This window comes from Parambassis ranga, chromosome 4 (assembly GCF_900634625.1).
Source record: "Parambassis ranga chromosome 4, fParRan2.1, whole genome shotgun sequence".
Taxonomy (NCBI): Eukaryota; Metazoa; Chordata; class Actinopteri; family Ambassidae; genus Parambassis; species Parambassis ranga.
In genome coordinates, this window is record NC_041025.1 from 14,491,998 (window position 1) to 14,509,374 (window position 17,377).

General features: G+C 40.7%; 2 protein-coding genes across 2 annotated transcripts in view; one reads left to right on the plus strand and one right to left on the minus strand.

Annotated features, from left to right (window-relative positions):
* Positions 1-12,749, minus strand: part of camsap2a (calmodulin regulated spectrin-associated protein family, member 2a) — a 36,050-nt gene extending 23,301 nt beyond the window's left edge. The window contains exons 1-2 of the mRNA XM_028404034.1: positions 12,180-12,749; positions 8,986-9,245 (exon numbers count right to left, since the gene is read on the minus strand). Of these exons, the coding sequence (XP_028259835.1) occupies positions 8,986-9,245; positions 12,180-12,318 (399 nt within the window). The 5' untranslated portion in view covers positions 12,319-12,749. The remainder of the gene's footprint in view (positions 1-8,985; positions 9,246-12,179) is intronic.
* Positions 12,750-13,335: 586 nt separating this feature from the next.
* ddx59 (DEAD (Asp-Glu-Ala-Asp) box polypeptide 59) lies at positions 13,336-16,999 on the plus strand. Its single transcript, XM_028403904.1, has 8 exons — positions 13,336-13,405; positions 13,581-14,427; positions 14,564-14,746; positions 14,853-14,942; positions 15,117-15,368; positions 16,162-16,314; positions 16,416-16,544; positions 16,670-16,999. Exons 2-8 carry the CDS (start codon positions 13,600-13,602, stop codon positions 16,928-16,930), a joined length of 1,896 nt encoding a protein of 631 aa, XP_028259705.1. The 5' UTR covers positions 13,336-13,405; positions 13,581-13,599; the 3' UTR covers positions 16,931-16,999.
* Positions 17,000-17,377: the final 378 nt, after the last annotated feature.

A 17,377-nucleotide genomic window follows, 5' to 3' on the forward strand; every position in this document is an offset into this window, starting at 1 on the left:
GCAATCAAACTGCTAAATATTTATACTGCAGCAGCAGTTTTCCATGAGCTCACCCAAATAATTAGATATAAACTTAAAGTGGCTCCTTGAACATCAACAAAAGTCAGACAAAAGGGAACAAGTAAATAAAACTATCACAGGAGTTTTTATTGTGAGACTGATATCGAATCGGTGTCGTAGGCTCTGTTGCTAAAGACAAATGTTGATTTTACGTGGCTACAAGATGAAACTGTGAAGCACTCTTTCTTGTACAACATTGTTTTGTGTCATGACAGCTGGAAAAAACCACGGGACAAAGTATAGATCGATATGACAGAGATATATTGATATTTTCTTCAAAATCATATTTGCCAAGTTAATGACTATAAATATCTGTGTAGCTCTGCAATGAATTTCCCGTGTGACATCACATTAGCTTAATTTCCACCATCTCTAATCTGGCAACCAGGCAGCAACGCTACCCCGTTTAATAATACACTGCCAAGATGTTTCCTATTGGCCTTAATTTAGCCTGTCCAAACACAGCAAAACATTATCCCAGAGACACACAAACAACCCCAATGCACACACGTATACACACATCCTGTCATCAGGTTTCCAAGCACAGTTACCAATCTGCTCTCTGCTTCCACAACACAATGATCAACTCCAGGCAACACTGGTTTGTAAAATGGCCAAAGGGACCAGTTCAAATCCTCCAAGGCCTCTTTCTCCTTTCGTCTCCTTCCCCTTGCTGAGCAATTTGAAGATATTGATTAAGATCTGCTGTGGTCTGGTGTGATAAAATGACTACAAGGAGAGTTCACCTTGTTTACTAAACCACAGACCGGCAGTCTCTCATCATATTGAATGACACCCTGCTATAGTGTGGAAGGGGTAGTGTTAGTGTAGGAGCACATGCTCATTCCAAGCTCATACAAAAAATGACAACAAATTCTCATTCAGAACTGTCATATTTAGATGAATTTTATTAAAACTTCAACTCAACATCACACATTTTAGTGACGTTTCTTGTTTGTGCGGTACTGCTGAGGACTGTCATTTATATATTGCGTTTCTGTAAAGTGCCTAGAAAATTCTGACCGTAAAAGACACTATAAAAATGAAATAAAATCAATTTAAAGCTGACATGATAGAGCGTCATGTTTCCTTGTTCTCATATATCTGTTCAAAATTCCTCCATGTAAGCATAGTGTATACACTTTACAGCCAATGTGCATCAGCTGATTTACTTCTAATTGAGAGCTGCTGTGCTGTGTTAACGCACATAATGAATAGTCGGTGAGGATCAGCTGACCATGTGTAAATGTCACATAAAAATCCAATCGAAGTAGAAAGGAAAAGAAAAATGGGAAAGAGAGCAGAGGAAGATACTTTGCTGCCCAGTAAAAGGGTCAGCCTGTCTCATTACAACAAGCCTGCCTGTCATTTGCAATAAAGCAGCTTCTCCTGTTATACCTCCCATGACGTCATGTTTCCTAACCTTTAGGTTTGCTGAGCACACATGCTATCCTTCAACTTTACTTTGCTTTGTATTCCTTCAGCTGCACACATCCATACCTTGGAGCTGCTCTACACAACCTCTGTGGCCAGAGCGGTAGCTCCACTGAGGCATTCAGGGATCAAATGTCTTGCTTGGGGGGTATCTAGCTGGCTGAAAGAGATGGAAATGTTACTAATTCATTCCATTTGTATTCCAGCTGGTGACATTTTAATTATAAAGGCTGCTCTCTAAACTTTTAATTCCATTTTCCCCCAAGATTCTGTCTGTATCACATGCTGACTATACAAACTGAGCCAATGATTATGTTTAGTTCTTAATTATTTCCTGAATGAATTGCATAAATGCATATAAACACAAATACACAGACAGGAAACCACACACACACATTTTGCTTTCTCATCTAAGCTGATTGCATCCATAAATCCTGTATAGATTTCTCAAAGGGTAAGAAGGTGCTGCTTCACGGTCAATATCCTGTTTTTATTGTACTGCTACATTGCTGGTTGTCTGTATTTCCACTGAGGGAAAGAGGGAAACACCGCTTATCTTTAATACTGCACCATGGTGATAAAGAAAAGATGGAAATCCACCATAGAAGCCTGATTTAACATTGCACAAAAGAATTGCAAATATGATCCACAGCGACCTACAAAAGACACTGTGTGACGTATTTTCCTTCAAAGCTCTGAGCTGCTTGTTGAAGACTGACCCAGGTATACATAAAAAGATTGTTGTTCAGAGGAGGTTTCTATGAAGCTATTACAATCAATCACGGCCTTTGTTTAACTGAAAAATGTTCTATTTGGGTTTAAGGCTGCATTGATTATTTATGATACATATATCAGAAAAAAGTGGGGCCGAAAATAACCATAAACCAAACAATTACCAAACTTCAGCTAAGGAGTTTCAGTCCAAGGACACTGTGATTTTAATATTACCGGTAGCTCACGGGTGATGTAATATTGAAATGCAGTCTGCTTTCAGTATTCAAACTCTCCTATCCAGGCCTGGAGACTCCACACTGGGACAGATGTCTAAAAACCGAATCTGTCTAGCTTCAGGTAACTTCACGCCAACTGAGCTGGACATGGAAAACCACTCAGCTTTACCTCTCTCTGGTCTCTTTTGAAGGTCACCACAAGTAAAGTGAAGCCTAAAAGCAGAACTGTGAGAAAGATTTTTACTTTTTATATGCATATTTTTGGCTTATGCATGCTATGAAAATAGAAATGCTCCAAAAAACTGTAGCTTTTAACACTTTTTTATTGTTAAATAGAAGCAAAATGCGTGGAAGTCCTCATGATGAAAAATTCATGAGCATCTAATCCATTTTAAGGTGTATGGGATACACCACATTTCCACTGTGTTCTAAAAAGTGTCGAGACTGAACAACACAATAATGAGCTGAGTAAATGCAACATTACACTTATGCTAAACAATACTAAACTTAAACTCAATTTGCCTCAATCAATCAATCAGCAAAACTTCATAAAAACAAGAAAACCTGTCAGTTTTATGCTGTATTTCCTTTTCAAACAGGGAGATGGCTTGACTCCTTTTCATAGCCTGCCCGACTGTAGGCAAGAATAAAAATGACTTCCCACACACACACACGAACACACACTTTTTAGATCTGTGAGGTCTGGCATAAGTGGTGGGAATGAAGCTTTAAAGCAGCATACCTCGCCCCCCCCCCCTCCATATGCTCCAAACCCAACCTAGTAATTAGATGGAAACCTCAAAGCTAACCTTAGAACACTATCTAGGGACAGGATTGTGGAGACCAGCCAGTGCTGACCTATACTGCACTCCAAATCCTTTTGCTCAAATCCGTTTGAAAAGGAACCCTGGATTGAAATAGTTTCATATGTGAAAGTTTGATTTCAGCATTTGGATCTATTGAAAAGGAAATACCACCTATTTTACACAAACACAAAGGGTGTTTTCTCTGGTAATCAGAGCAAATCCCTGTGAGAATACAGAGAGAATTTCAGAATGCCACAGATATTCTTTCTTTCTGTCCTTTAAATGTCAGGGTCTCCATTTAACACCCTAAAGCTGAGTCTGTAATAAAACATGGCACACTGTTGCAAATGATCTCCGAAGCAATGCCTGAATTTACCAGGGTTATATGAGTTTCTGTCTTCTAGCTGTATGCTGATTGTGCTAAAGACTTATGTAAAGGATGCATCACATTTGACATAATTTGTTTAGTTCTTGTGTCTTGTCCTTGTGGTGTTTGTCTTGTCTTGTGCTTCCTGTTTTACTTTGATAGTCCTGTCCTCCTTGTGCATTGTCTTGTGTTTTACTTCCTGTGGTTTCCCTCTTGTCTGATTACCTGCCCTGCCCTAATGTGTGCCACCTGTGTCTCGTTGTCTTCCTGGTCCTGTGTATTTAGACTGTGTCTTCCCCTCTGTTGTTGCTAGTTCGTCTCGTCTCATGTACCTGTCCATGTCCTTTGTCCATGCCGTGCTTTTTGCTCCTGCCTTTTTCCCTGCCTTGTGCCTGTGTACCTAGATCTAGTTTTGCCACGCCAAGTGTGATTTTTTAGTTGCTACTTTTGTACTTTATCTTTTGACCACGACGAGTGTGATTTTTAGTTTTGTATTGTTTTGCCCTACTGGCGCTTAATAAAAGACTCTAGTTTTTAACCACTCTGTGTCCACTCCTAAACAGAAACCTTGGCAGTATAATAAGCTTAATGTGCTATTACACTAAAAAGGAAGATATAGCATTTAACACTGAGATTGTTCTAACGTGCACATTTGATTAAATCTGCATTTGTCACATAGTTTTGTGAGCCTCCTTCCGCATCCCAGCTCTCTGTGCTTTTAGGCTTTATTGCAAGAGTGGAGTCAGGTGGGGATGGAGCAGAATCCCACCAGCTGCAACCCGTTCAAAAATCAAGACATCCTGCTACTTCAACGCTGAAAAGACTGTAGAGACTCTGCTGCTATCTGATGCTACCGGCCAGCCTTTTGCCTGTGCCAACTACTCCTTACTTGGCCCTGGAATCCTGCTTCTTTCAGCCGTGTTGGATCTGTCTTTACCTGCACTCTTTTTCAACCTTGGAGTCCATCTCTGTTCAAAACATGGCTCTGCTCCACTCCCTGTTGTCTAGTCCCAGATCAGTCAGTACCGAAAAATGCTCACAGGCTATAACATGACATCACATAATGAACTCACTGCTTATCCATCCATACTGTACTGCCTGGGAGTCACTGCTGGCTTTGAGCATAACATATGCAGACTGTGGAAGACAAGGACAGTAAGTACTTGGACAGGCTTCCCTTCACTCTGCTGCTTCAGCTTGCCTTTTGTTTGTAAGCCCGAATGAGAGGAAAAAGAATAAGGTCTGTGAAAGGTAGTTAGAATTGTCCCCTTGGCACTCAGGTTAGCTTTCTGCATGTGATATGTACAGATACGACTTTGCCTGTGATGCAGTGTCTCTAAAATGCTGCACGTTTCTAGCATTTCAGCATTGTCTTTCAGACATTGATCAACATTACTACAACCGCTCTCCCTCTCTCTCTCTCACACTGCACATATGACATATGCAGGCGCATGCACCCCCCACTCTTGCACCCACCTACACACATACACAACACCCTGCCTACTGGAGAGTAACCATGGAAACGGTGCGCCTGCCCAATAGGGGTTGTGAAGGAGGTAGAAAAAGAGAGGGAGAACAACAGGAGGAAGTGTGTTCCTCCATATTCCTCCCTGCTGTATATGAGATGACGAATCTATTACACAGTATATCTGGCCTACACTGTGCATGTATGGATGTAAAAATCATTTCTTATCACCTGATGGAGAGCATGTGATTGAAGTGTAGTTGATTTCAAATAGATGAATGATTTCTATATTTCATCCGTTACATCATGTTTTCTAATAATCATCAACAGATTAGATTAAAAATGACAAGCAACCTTTTTACCCATATTAATCTGAAAAACAAAATTAAGCACTTCTGTCAATTATTTTTTGTTTTCTTAATGACATATCATGACATTGTAAAGCAGCAGTATGTCTTGTATAATCAGCTGCAGCTGATTTGTTTTGCCTCCAGAAATGTTGCAGAAACAGTATATGTCCAATTTGTTATTCACTTTGTAGCAAAGCTTCAGTATGAATTTGGTGTTGTAATATATCAGCAGTCATTAACCAGGTCACATTCCATTTCTGGCTTGGTCCACATCAAATGAGCCCCAATTAACGAGGAAAAGTTTACAGTTTAAATAATTAACTTGAAATACTTTGTGCACATCTGACAAAAATTCTTACATAATTGGGAGACAATGGAGCGGAGCGCTATTTTAATTACGTTTCCAGTAAAACAAGAAATGAAAATAGATCTAAAAATTCAAAAGTTCGTTATTCACATGCATATTTGGAGCACAATTGCTATTAAGTTAAAATATGAAAGGCATTCTCTAACATAATGGTGACTATAAAACTGTTTTATATGGCTCTTTTAACATAAAGCCACTAAGACAGTACACATGTAACCAATAAAGAAACCATATAATACACACAAACATGATATAATATAATAAATGTAAATGTAAGACACAAATAAAAGAACATATATATTTTTTTTAAATTTCAAAATATTGTATGTCCTGTCATATGATCAAATGCCTTCAGATATGACACCCAAAGCAACAACCCTATGTACAATAAATAATGTAATATATATACCAATGCACTTTACTTTTCTCATTAACACTTCAGAGTTGCCCTTGAGCAAGGCAATTAAGCAACAATGCTCCAGTGAGCCTGCTCAGTATCTACCTAATCAGACTCTTATTAACATTTCTATTAACTCAATTGTATGCTGATTTGCTTTGGGGAAGCAAGGAGCTCTTCTGTGTCAAGTCACATTGTGTAATTAGGTCAGTAAGATACCCATACATGTTACACATGCAGGTACAAACACGCAGTCATAATTCACGCCATTACTCCCTATAGTGCATTCCTTGGCATGCGTAATTCTCATCCAACTAAAGACAACTTCAACAGTCTGCTAGACTGACCTTCTGCAGGCCCGACATCAACACCATATTTGTGACTGAAGAAAATCACAACATTTATATCAATGGTTCCTCAATCACATAACTTAATGTTGAATGCTTTTTTGATAATTACTTTTAACAGCGGTGCTTTCTGTGATCCTTCATGTGGGCTATACTGTGTAATGCCAGAATAATTTCAGATCATCAGCCCACCTCCACATCTCTCCCTCATTCTCTGAGCACACTACAGGTGGAAGAGACAGTCATGCGATACAGAATGCGTGTGGGCAGCTGAGTGGGCGATAACTGCTATTTGGATTCTGCGTCTTCACGTGTAGAAATCCCTCACATGGCAGAAGACAGAGGGATGAGTGGGCGGAATAGTGACAGAAAGCGAAAGAGAGAGAGAGAGAGAGAGAGAGAGAGGGACGGAAAAAGAGACAGAAGACTACAAGCCTAGTCAGTTTGGCAACCCAGTGAAAATGTCATGACATATGTCAGACATGACATCGTCAGCATCTGACTGACCTACTAAAGCTGCCTTGAACATCCTTTAAAGTTGCTTATTTGGGATTTTTTCATTCCTTATGCAAACTGCTGAGTTAAAAAAGATGCTTAACTAAAATGCTGTGCAGCAGTATTTAATGACACGCCTTGTGCTCGTATCCAGAGCGGCTTACAGACATGTCTGCAGGTAGGTGCTCTGTCTCGTTCAAAGGCTGATTCAGGAGTGTTTTTGAGAAAACACATCATACCAGATTCCCTTAGAAGAACTTTTTTTTTAGTTTTTTAAGTTGTTTTTTTACTGCACACCCTTATGGTTCACCACACACTTCCCCAGGAGACAGCGCAGGTGGACAGTCACCTTGTCAAAGAGGCTGAATGTTAAAACAGTCTGTTAATAATAGATAACCCTCCACAGGAGCTCCAATGTGCAGCGCTTCACAACCTCATTGCTAACAACAGAGATCAATAATACATATATTTTTAGCATTTCCATATCAAATGTATCCATTTATCTAAATCACATTCAAATTCCTCACACAAATATCGTAAGACAGCGGTTCAAAACCAGCTGTGAAACCGACAGCATCTCTGCCTCCACTGTAGATGGAGGGTGAGCTGGAGGAAAGTAGTAAAACAGAGATAATGCAAATGGTGAGGAAGGAAAGGAATAAGAAGGGGAAACAAAGGTGAGGGAACAGGGAAATGGCCATGAATTCATTTAAAGGGGGTGATTGAATAAAAAGGAAGGGTGGGGAAAAGGGGTAGAGAAGATATGAGGGAGGAAATATGTAAGAAGGGAATAAGAGAGGTGAAAGGAGGTGATTGTGGAAAATTGCAAAAAATAAATGAAAATGGGAGATGAAAAATGTGAGAACAGATGACAGAAGACAAAAATGAAAAAGGGTAGTTTGACACCCCTCTAGCAGCTCATTCTCACATACTCAAAAACCTGCTCTGTCATAAAGACACAAGCACACACTTTTATTCTCTAGCAAACCATCAAGAACCACATGCTGTTAGAACCAAGCGTAACTCTTCTACAAACAAGCACAAAATCACAACATACATACAAATTCCACTTAATAACATGATAGAATAAAGAGAAAACATACTTGAGCACTTGTTGTCTACACACAACAAAGTGCATGAGCAAAACTTAAATAACTTTTGAATTAGCATTGAAGGGAAATTAAAACCAGCAAGACACTACAAACAGACTGCAGGCATACTGTGTGCTAATCGTGTCTCAATTGCAAATCACTGAAGCAATAAAACCTCCTATTGAGATTTCGCCCCAAAATAATGAGGCTATGTCATTCTGGCTCAGTAGTCTGCCTGCAGAGCTACAACATTGCAAGCACATATCTTATGCTATACACTGTCCTATTGAGGAAATTTGAATACACACAGGGCTAATTCAACATGTAGCCTACTGTTGAAATGTTGGTAACTGAAAGTGGCCGTCAGGCTATCCAGTGTTATTGTGATTGAGTGTTGCACTTGTTTATTGCCTTGAACAGTGATTAAAAATGGCATTATCCACAACAGTGAGCCTTCTGCACTATATGCAAATACAAAATGGATAAGAACCTAATCCTAAAAAACTTGTGATCAGCAACTTTGAACTGATTTTAAAATTATGCAATGACAACAGTGATGCAATACAATTATGCCTGTCAGCAGCAAACCTGTAGCTCAGCCAGGATTTCTTCATTCTATTTATTTAGCTTCTTTAAATGTGCTAACTAAGCAAACAGGATTCGATCATGTTAAGTATTACCTGGTTAACTTAAGTTTAAAAGACATGCGGGGCAAGGTGATGGAATGAGGAAAAAGACTGTATGCATGAAAAATACTTCAGTTACTGTGAAAACTTTATCTGGTATCAGAATCTGCTGACAGACATACACAGAATAGAAAGAGAGGGGAGAACAACTTGCTGTCTGACATCCTTACCATCTGCAGGGGTCTTTTTCGCAGGTCCCTCTCAGTGACCAGTCTCTCCTGGTCAGTGACGTAGAGGCCGCGCTGAGCCAACGCCTGGATAACGGCATCGTGACCCAGCAGCGGCTTGGCAGTGTCGCTTTTCAGGATGAGGCTGCCGGCCCTGCAGTAGAAGTCTGCAGACAGCAGGAGGCTAGCCACAGGAGGCTTGAGGTGCTCCTGTTCATACTGGTCTGTGTAGAAAGGGTCCTTCAAGTCTGCTGGGATGCTGTCTGTGTAATAGAAGGGCAGAAGTGGGATGTGGTTAAATTCAGTGGCTGCATTAACATCTCAATAATGTTTTCAGCTTATATCATATGAATCATTTAAACTTTACATGTTGGCAAAAGGACTTGATATGCTGATAAGTCTGATTGAGGGAGGTGATACAAACAAACAATTATTTAATGTTTATGACACTAAGTCAATCTAAGATGTATAAAATGTATAATAATTTAAAGCCTTATTCCACATCTGTAGTGCTAGTGCTGTAGTGCTTTTTCATCATACTCTGCCATCACTTTGGCAAAACAACTTCTTTTCATCGCCATGACAATATCTCGACATGGATATATGTGTGGATCGACTTCAGCGTTGCTATAGCAACTGCAGGAAGAGTGGAACCCGATCGATTCATCTTGTCTGTAGCTCTGCAGCTTCCAGCTCCCTGGGAACACCCTTCTCAGTGCCTGCTTCATCAAAGAGAGAGAGAGAGAGGCTGTCTGCATGTGAGAGTTGTACGTTTGTGTTCATCACCTTTGGCAAGTCCACTGCAGGGGAATAGGCTAGAAATAATTCAAAACTATTGTGTTTTTATTGTTTTTATCCTGGACCTTTCAAACCAGAGTTTGATTAAGTAGGAAGATTTTTTTTTGTAAATCTATGATAGTGACAGGCAATCAAACACAAGTCCTCCTTTTTACACAACAAATTCAACAATAAAAACATAACTGTTTTCAAATGAGATGCTGAGGCTGCATGAAAACATTAAAATACATCTGCACACGCTCCAGATGCAGAGCTCATCATAGTGTCAGCAGCAGGAGAATGGATCTTAATTTTGATAACTGCCTGTGTGTAGCCAGTGAAAAATGGGGCATGCGGTGAGCCACACTGACAGTTTTATGCTCCTCAACACTGCTGCCCATCCTTCAGTGCATGCACATTAAAGTCAGTCCATCACCTGCTTCCACTGACCACTATCAACAAGGTTATCCACAGATGGACTCTGTGTTATCATGGAACAGAAAAGCAGACAGCAGCAGAAGCAACTAACGGGATTATGTGCCTTTCTTGTAATCACTTATATTCATGTAATGGACCCTAACAAAACGAAATTCAACTTCTCTCCAGACCTCCTCCATCCTCCACCCAGAGAGGTCAAAATTCAAGATCCAGAACAACACTCCCCCGTGCTGCACATTGCTTATTTAATTAAGGTTAATGCTAAAATTAAAGCTTCAGATACATGTCCAGAGATGTAGAGGTCCCTTTTGTACAATAACGGCAAGAGAGGCTGTCAACACAGTGTTTGAATACTACATACTCAATATGTGCTGTAGTATTCAAGCTTTTACTTATGCATGAAAACCTTCCTTATTATTCATATCAATCAATTATTCAGAAATGTACAGTGTGATGGATGTTCTCTTATTCAGCACTATATTGCCAAAGAGATGAAAATTACACTTGTTCCCTTTCACCACCTGTATTAACCCAACATCCAACTTCAGACTGTAATAAATCTCGCCTGAGCTCTGCTAATGACAATGGTATCAGTATGCTTTGGTCTTATCTGACAGCAGAAGATCTGCTCTTGGGCTTTGCATCTTGGATGTACTTTACTGCATATTCTTGGTGAACTCCTGCATCGATGTAATGAGGCAGATGTATGTGAAGTATTCAGAGCAGCGTAGGCAGGGATCTGGAGATGAGCCTGCTCTCCTTGCTTCTCTCTCCCTCCCGCTCTCTCCCGTTCTCTCTCTCTCTCTCTCTCTCTCTCTCTGAAGAGCTATATTTTTGGAATCAGCCCATTTCATTCAGCCCTGATTGAAAATACACAAGAGGATCTGCAAGGGATCTCATGTTTACTTGCCTATTACAACACAGTGACAAGGAATGATGTGCTCAGGCACACTGTGCTGTACTTGTCATTTAAGAACTGATGTTTAGATCTAGAGCTCTAATAACACACTTTGAGATATATACTTGTTGCTAAGTTATGACTTTTACATTTGAATGTATCAGTTCTACAAAGGTCAAATGTGTTTATTTCACTCTCTCTGCTCGTACTTTTAGGCAGGTGCCCCACGTAAAAGATATATTTTTGTGTTGCATCATGTTTTTATTTTGTGTTCTATCTTTATAGGTCAATGCAGGTCTTATAGACTGTAAATAGACACAGCAAATTAGCTAAATGAGTTCCCCTGAGCAGGGACAGGCTTGTGAATGTAGTGTAGTGTTTTCACCACCCACTGTTTAGAAATACATGTTCAACCACCTAAAATAAACTAACCATCTGTGTTGTGATTTGGATTATAAGGAGAGACTCAAAACATCTCCAAATCCTGGCACTACACCAGAATTTGAAGGTGTGCATGGTGAGCCCACACTCTACAATCAGAATGAACTACCTTTTTTTGTATTCACTGCATTGTTGGGTATGTGGGTGGATGATGATTCACAGCTATAAGAACCACGTTAGAACCATACATTCTCTTCAATAACAAGTCAGGTGAAAGCCTTCTTTTATCTATCTGGTTATTACATATCTTACCAGATCTATGACTAATTAAATCATTTAAAAGTGGAGAAGGGGAAGATGTAATGCCTTACTTTCTAATCCAGATTTAGATACAGCACCCTGAAGGTGAAGGTGACATTTAGGATGTGTATATTTTTCGTTTCTATAAAACATGACTATTATTATACACGATCATCGTGATTCCACATGAAAAGTTATTTTTTGTACCAGCAGGAAATTAATTTAATAATTAATTAATTTTGTGTATAACAACAAACAGTGGTGCCAAATAGGAAACCTGGCAGTAACTACAGCCTGGTTAATTAGCATTTGTTATAGTCATATTACACATGAACTGCTAGTACAAAGAGTGTACATAAAATCTACATCCATGCTGCTGTCTGAGGTACAGTACAACACGTACCTGTCCCATACGCTTTGGCCACCAGCCATGTGAGGCTGCAACAGATTTTGGCTCGGGAGAAGTCATAGTGCTCAAAGGACTTTACAGCTGGAGCAACGAAGGTCTTCTTGACATCCCTGACGTCCTGAACTTCACCCATATTTCTCCCTGAATTGTCCCGTTAAACGCAGTGAAGCGACACACAACGCCAAAGCATCCCACTACTGGAATCTCATGGAAAACAATAAACGTCCGTGAATTAAATAGGTGAGGCGTCTTTCCGAGGACTATTTATAGGATCTTTCAGTCATAAAATGCCACACTGGTTGAGTTTTGTCCTTTTTTCCAGTCTCCTTCACACAATGAGGCGCTAGTCTTGGTGTTTTTCATCCATTCTCCTCTCTACCAGTTGAAATCTGCTCCGTGGGACCAAGCTAGGTTTCCTTCAGAGGGAAAACTGTTCTTCGACTGGAATAAAAACAGCAATATTTCCATTATTTGGGTTGGTTAGAGACAGCTCCTTCCATTCACGGACATGTAAAATAGTATGAATGCCCAGGGTACATTATACGGTCCCTCCTGTGTTCAGCCTCTTGGTGCCGTGATGCAGTTTTCCTGCCGCACTCTGGCTATCCAGCCCTGCACCTTTGTTATTGATTGCGCATGCGCGAATGCTGCCTTCACATGCTCTCGGAATATGTATAGTTTTGTTTTGAACAGCCGAAATACGTATTTTACCGCATCATATCACCCGAAGTATCATTCACATTCACGAGACTTACGTTGTATGGGTTGCTGATAAAAAGTCTTTTTGTTCGGATATCGTACCACTTTTACCTTCTAGAATGTAATAGAGTTTAATTATTACGTGATGAAGTGAATGTTGCGTAGAAAGAATGCACTGATGCGTGCTAATAATGACAAAAATATGACACACCGTGTTCCCAGTTAGACATTAGTCACATGTTGCATTATATTTATTTCACACCGATATTATTCTCTGATAGACCTTTGAAGCTTAGAAAAGACCATTACGCTTTGAAACAGGACCACAGATTGATGACTGTGGATTTCTATGGAATAAAATTCTTTAATGAAAACACTCATCACGTAAAAACATAATTTTGTAAGCGAGAGACGCCAAAAGAACTACGTTTCCCTATAGGTCAAACGGTGGCGAACCATTATGACGTCATCAGTGTGCGCCAGTGACAGTTTTGAAATGTTGGAAGATTTGACGCGAAGAGGTACGTTTAATGCTGTTAGTGTTAATGCTGAGCTAACTTACTTCGCAGCATTTATGACTCACTTGTGGACAAATGGTGGTTTAAGAAGCTCAATCTCGAGCGCCTAAAAATTATGTTATAAAACGCGGAAAGTGTCGCATATTTTAGGTGAATCTTTCTGCTCTTTTTGTTGTAGGCTAATAATAAAGACAGAAATGTTTATGCCAAGAGCCCTGAAGGTGAAGAGACCTGCTCAGGCACCAGGGCAGGTTTTAAATAAGAAAAGCAAAGTTAGTCAAGAGCAAAATGACAAAAGTAGTTCAGAGACACCTGAACACAAGGAGGACGCAGAGGATAAAGTGGTAGAAGCAGGCGGAGATTCTACAGACATCTCAGTACATGATGATGAACACAAGCCTTCCTCAGATATTACAGAAGAGGAGGAGGAGGAGGAGGAGGAGGAGGAGGAACCAGTTAAATCATTCAAAAAGAACCAGAGGTGGCCTGAGCCAGGGGAGCCCGTCTGTGTAATGTGTGGTCGCTATGGAGAATATATTTGTGATGCCACTGACAATGATGTTTGCAGTCTTGAGTGCAAAGCCAACCATTTAATGCAAATGGGAATGGGGACTGGGGCAGATGCATTTAACCGTGAGAACCAAAATGAAGATAAAAGGACTCCACAACCTGAACAGTTGGCAGCTGGCAGCGGTGGAGCGGGTGGCAGTGAAGCAGGCTATTCCTACAAGGAAGACCGGTTTATATCAGGCCTAACAGAGGAGCAGGTGCAACGAATCAAACAGGAGCTGGGGATTGAAACCCAAGGGAGAGATGTCAGTAGAGCCATACTTGAATTTGAGCACTGCAGCTTCCCTTCCACCTTAAGTGGCAACCTGAAAAAGGCTGGCTATGATGCACCCACCCCGGTCCAGATGCAGATGGTGCCTGTTGGGCTCACTGGCAGGGATGTGATTGCCAGCGCTGACACTGGATCAGGGAAGACTATAGCCTTCCTTCTACCAGTGATTGTGAGAGCAATGGAGGTACAGTAATGCAGCAAGCGATGAACTGTTTAAATAAAAAATGACAACTATTTTCCCTTGTAGTATAACACTTAACATTGAACTGTCCATATTATCTGTTTACTAAATGTCTCTGTAACACCTCCTTTATCAATAGAAACCGGCACACAGTGTGGGCCACCCCGTGGCTCTGATCCTGACGCCCACCAGAGAGTTGGCCATTCAGATAGAGAGACAGGCCAAGGAGTTGGTGATGGGACTAGCTAACATGAGAACTGCGCTGCTGGTTGGTGGCATGCCGCTTCCCCCACAGCTCCACCGCCTCAAGAGCAGCATCAAAGTACAGTGTCTATTTTTACAATAATCTCCTCCTCCACCATTTAAGGTAGTGTTTTTTTTAATAATTTCAACTTTATTCTTAATTATTACTCCTTATGTTCTTTCAGATTGTCATCGCAACCCCTGGGAGACTCATTGAAATACTGAAGCAGAAAGCATTGCAACTTGATACAGTGAAGGTGGTGGTGGTTGATGAGGTATGAGAGGCACACTGAAGTTTGCTTAAAGGGCTTCAAATTTTAAATTGTGTTTTGTGATTAAATTTGTAGTTTAATCTCATCAAAAGCTAATATTACATTAATCCATCAAAACTTGCTCGTTATAATGAGCAAGCAACAGTTGTAACAGTATATCTGTGGTGTGTCCTTTAGGTCGACACTATGCTGAAGATGGGTTTCCAGCAGCAGGTGCTTGAGATTTTAGACCAAGTTCCTGAAGAACACCAGGCGCTACTTGTGTCAGCCACCATCCCAGCAGGGACGGAGGAACTTGCTGCTCGGTTGGTCCGGGACCCTGTACGCATTGCTATCGGTGAGAGGAACCAGCCATGCGCAAATGTCAGACAGATCCTGCTTTGGGTAGAGGAGCCCTCCAAGAAAAAGAAGCTGTTTGAAATTCTGAATGTAAGTCGTACACTTGAGGTTTTGATTTTTTTAATGCAGTAAAAACAGTCAAAAATATTTAAACGTTTTTTAAGCACTTTGCCGTGGGAGAGAAAAACACAGGTTATTGTATAAAGTTAGTTAAAATGTGTTTATCGCTCTAACCAGCATGGTATTTTATTGTTGGTCTATTGGAGGAGGGAATTCCTTAAGCTCCAACTACTGGTCTCCCCACTACACCATATTTAGACAGTCATTGCGGCAGTCCTGGTCCCTGTCTGGAGGAAATGGGTGGGCCCAGAGATCTGGCCTCACTCCAGGAATCCCAGCAATGGCTCACACCATTTATACAAGGCTGGACAGGGTCTGGTTTGAAACAAAAAGTGTGTTAGTGGATATTTCTAGTAGGAAAAAACTCTACTACTACTACTATAGATGTTTTGGTGGAATTTTATATTAAAAATCATGTATGATTGATGCTTAGTTCAGCTCTGTAGGGGTAGTGAATGGGTTTTACAGAAATACTAAGGAATTGCATGGCTATTAGGCTGTTACACATTGTCATTTCTGACCTGCTTGATCTGCAGCTAATCTAGCAAAACAGAAGAATATGAAACAGCTGTGATAATACTGAGATACTACCTTTTCTCTCCAAATGCACTTTTGGATTTTGGATCTGTCCCGCAGTTTGTTGAAAAATTACTTCTAACAACACAGGATACACATAGTCAATATACGCTGCACATTGTTACTGCAATGTTTGTGGAAATGTTTAAATTTTTTAATTTTAATGTATTTTTTCTTGATTTCCTAGGACAGTAAGCTGTACCAGCCTCCAGTCGTGGTATTTGTAGACTGCAAACTGGGTGCTGATCTGCTGTGTGAAGCTGTCGCCAAGGTGACAGGCCTCACCACCGTGGCAATCCACTCTGACAAGAGGCAATGGGAACGCAACCGCATCCTCAGGGTGAGAACAGTGGCAGGCTGAGCATGCAGTCAAGTGCATAAATAACTGTGTTCCCATGTTTTTTTTAATATAAATGGACTCTTGTCTTGTGGTCCCATCAGGGTCTTCTGGATGGAGACTTCGAAGTGGTCATTAGTACAGGTGTGCTCGGCCGAGGTCTGGATCTAGTCAATGTCAGACTGGTGGTTAACTTTGACATGCCAAACACAATGGATGAGTATGTCCACCAGGTTCGTCAAGCAGCCCTACACATTCCTGTTTGTCCTTCTCTTCTATGTGAAAGCAACCACACTTGTGGTTAGACTATGCAATCATTTGTCCCGTAATGTAAAGCAAAGAATGTTTGGCTTCCCAGATGGGCAGAGCAGGTCGGCTGGGACACAGGGGAACAGCCATCACCTTCCTCAACAACAACAACAAAAGGCTGTTCCTGAGTGTGGTGAACAGGGTCAAACCGACAGGGTCCATTCTGCCCCCTCAGCTCCTAAACTCACCCCACCTACATGAGCAGCAGAGAAGGGAAAGGCAGAAAACCAAGACAGGACCTGAGGACACACTAGTTACCACAAACAACCTTCTCGACATCATCAAGAAACACGACCGTCGAAAGAAGTAGCTTCCAATCGTTTCTGCAACGATGCTGTTTATATTTATTGAGTTCATTTTGTATATTTCATTAAAAAAACAACACGTGAATCTGAATTTTGTGATTCTTATCCCTTTTAAAAAATCAAGACTAAAAATGACGAATGGCAAAAACAACCCAAAGGTTCATTTTCCAGAGGTGTTTTTGTTTTCAGTCTGTCTTTGTAGATTGAATATGTTAAAATGTATTTCTATTTCAAAAGATGACATCACTGTTTAACGGTAAACTGCTAATTTTAGAATGGAAAACACGAGTTAGGCCAATTACACTCAGGTCCCTGCAGACTTTGTCGTTGGCTCGCGTGATTATGCTGCCATCTAGCGTCTTTTCGACGTACCTGTATGCCAACAACAATATATGACGTAACGATTTCTGAGAATTCAGCCAATCAGCTGCCACTGAGGGAGACGATTTGAA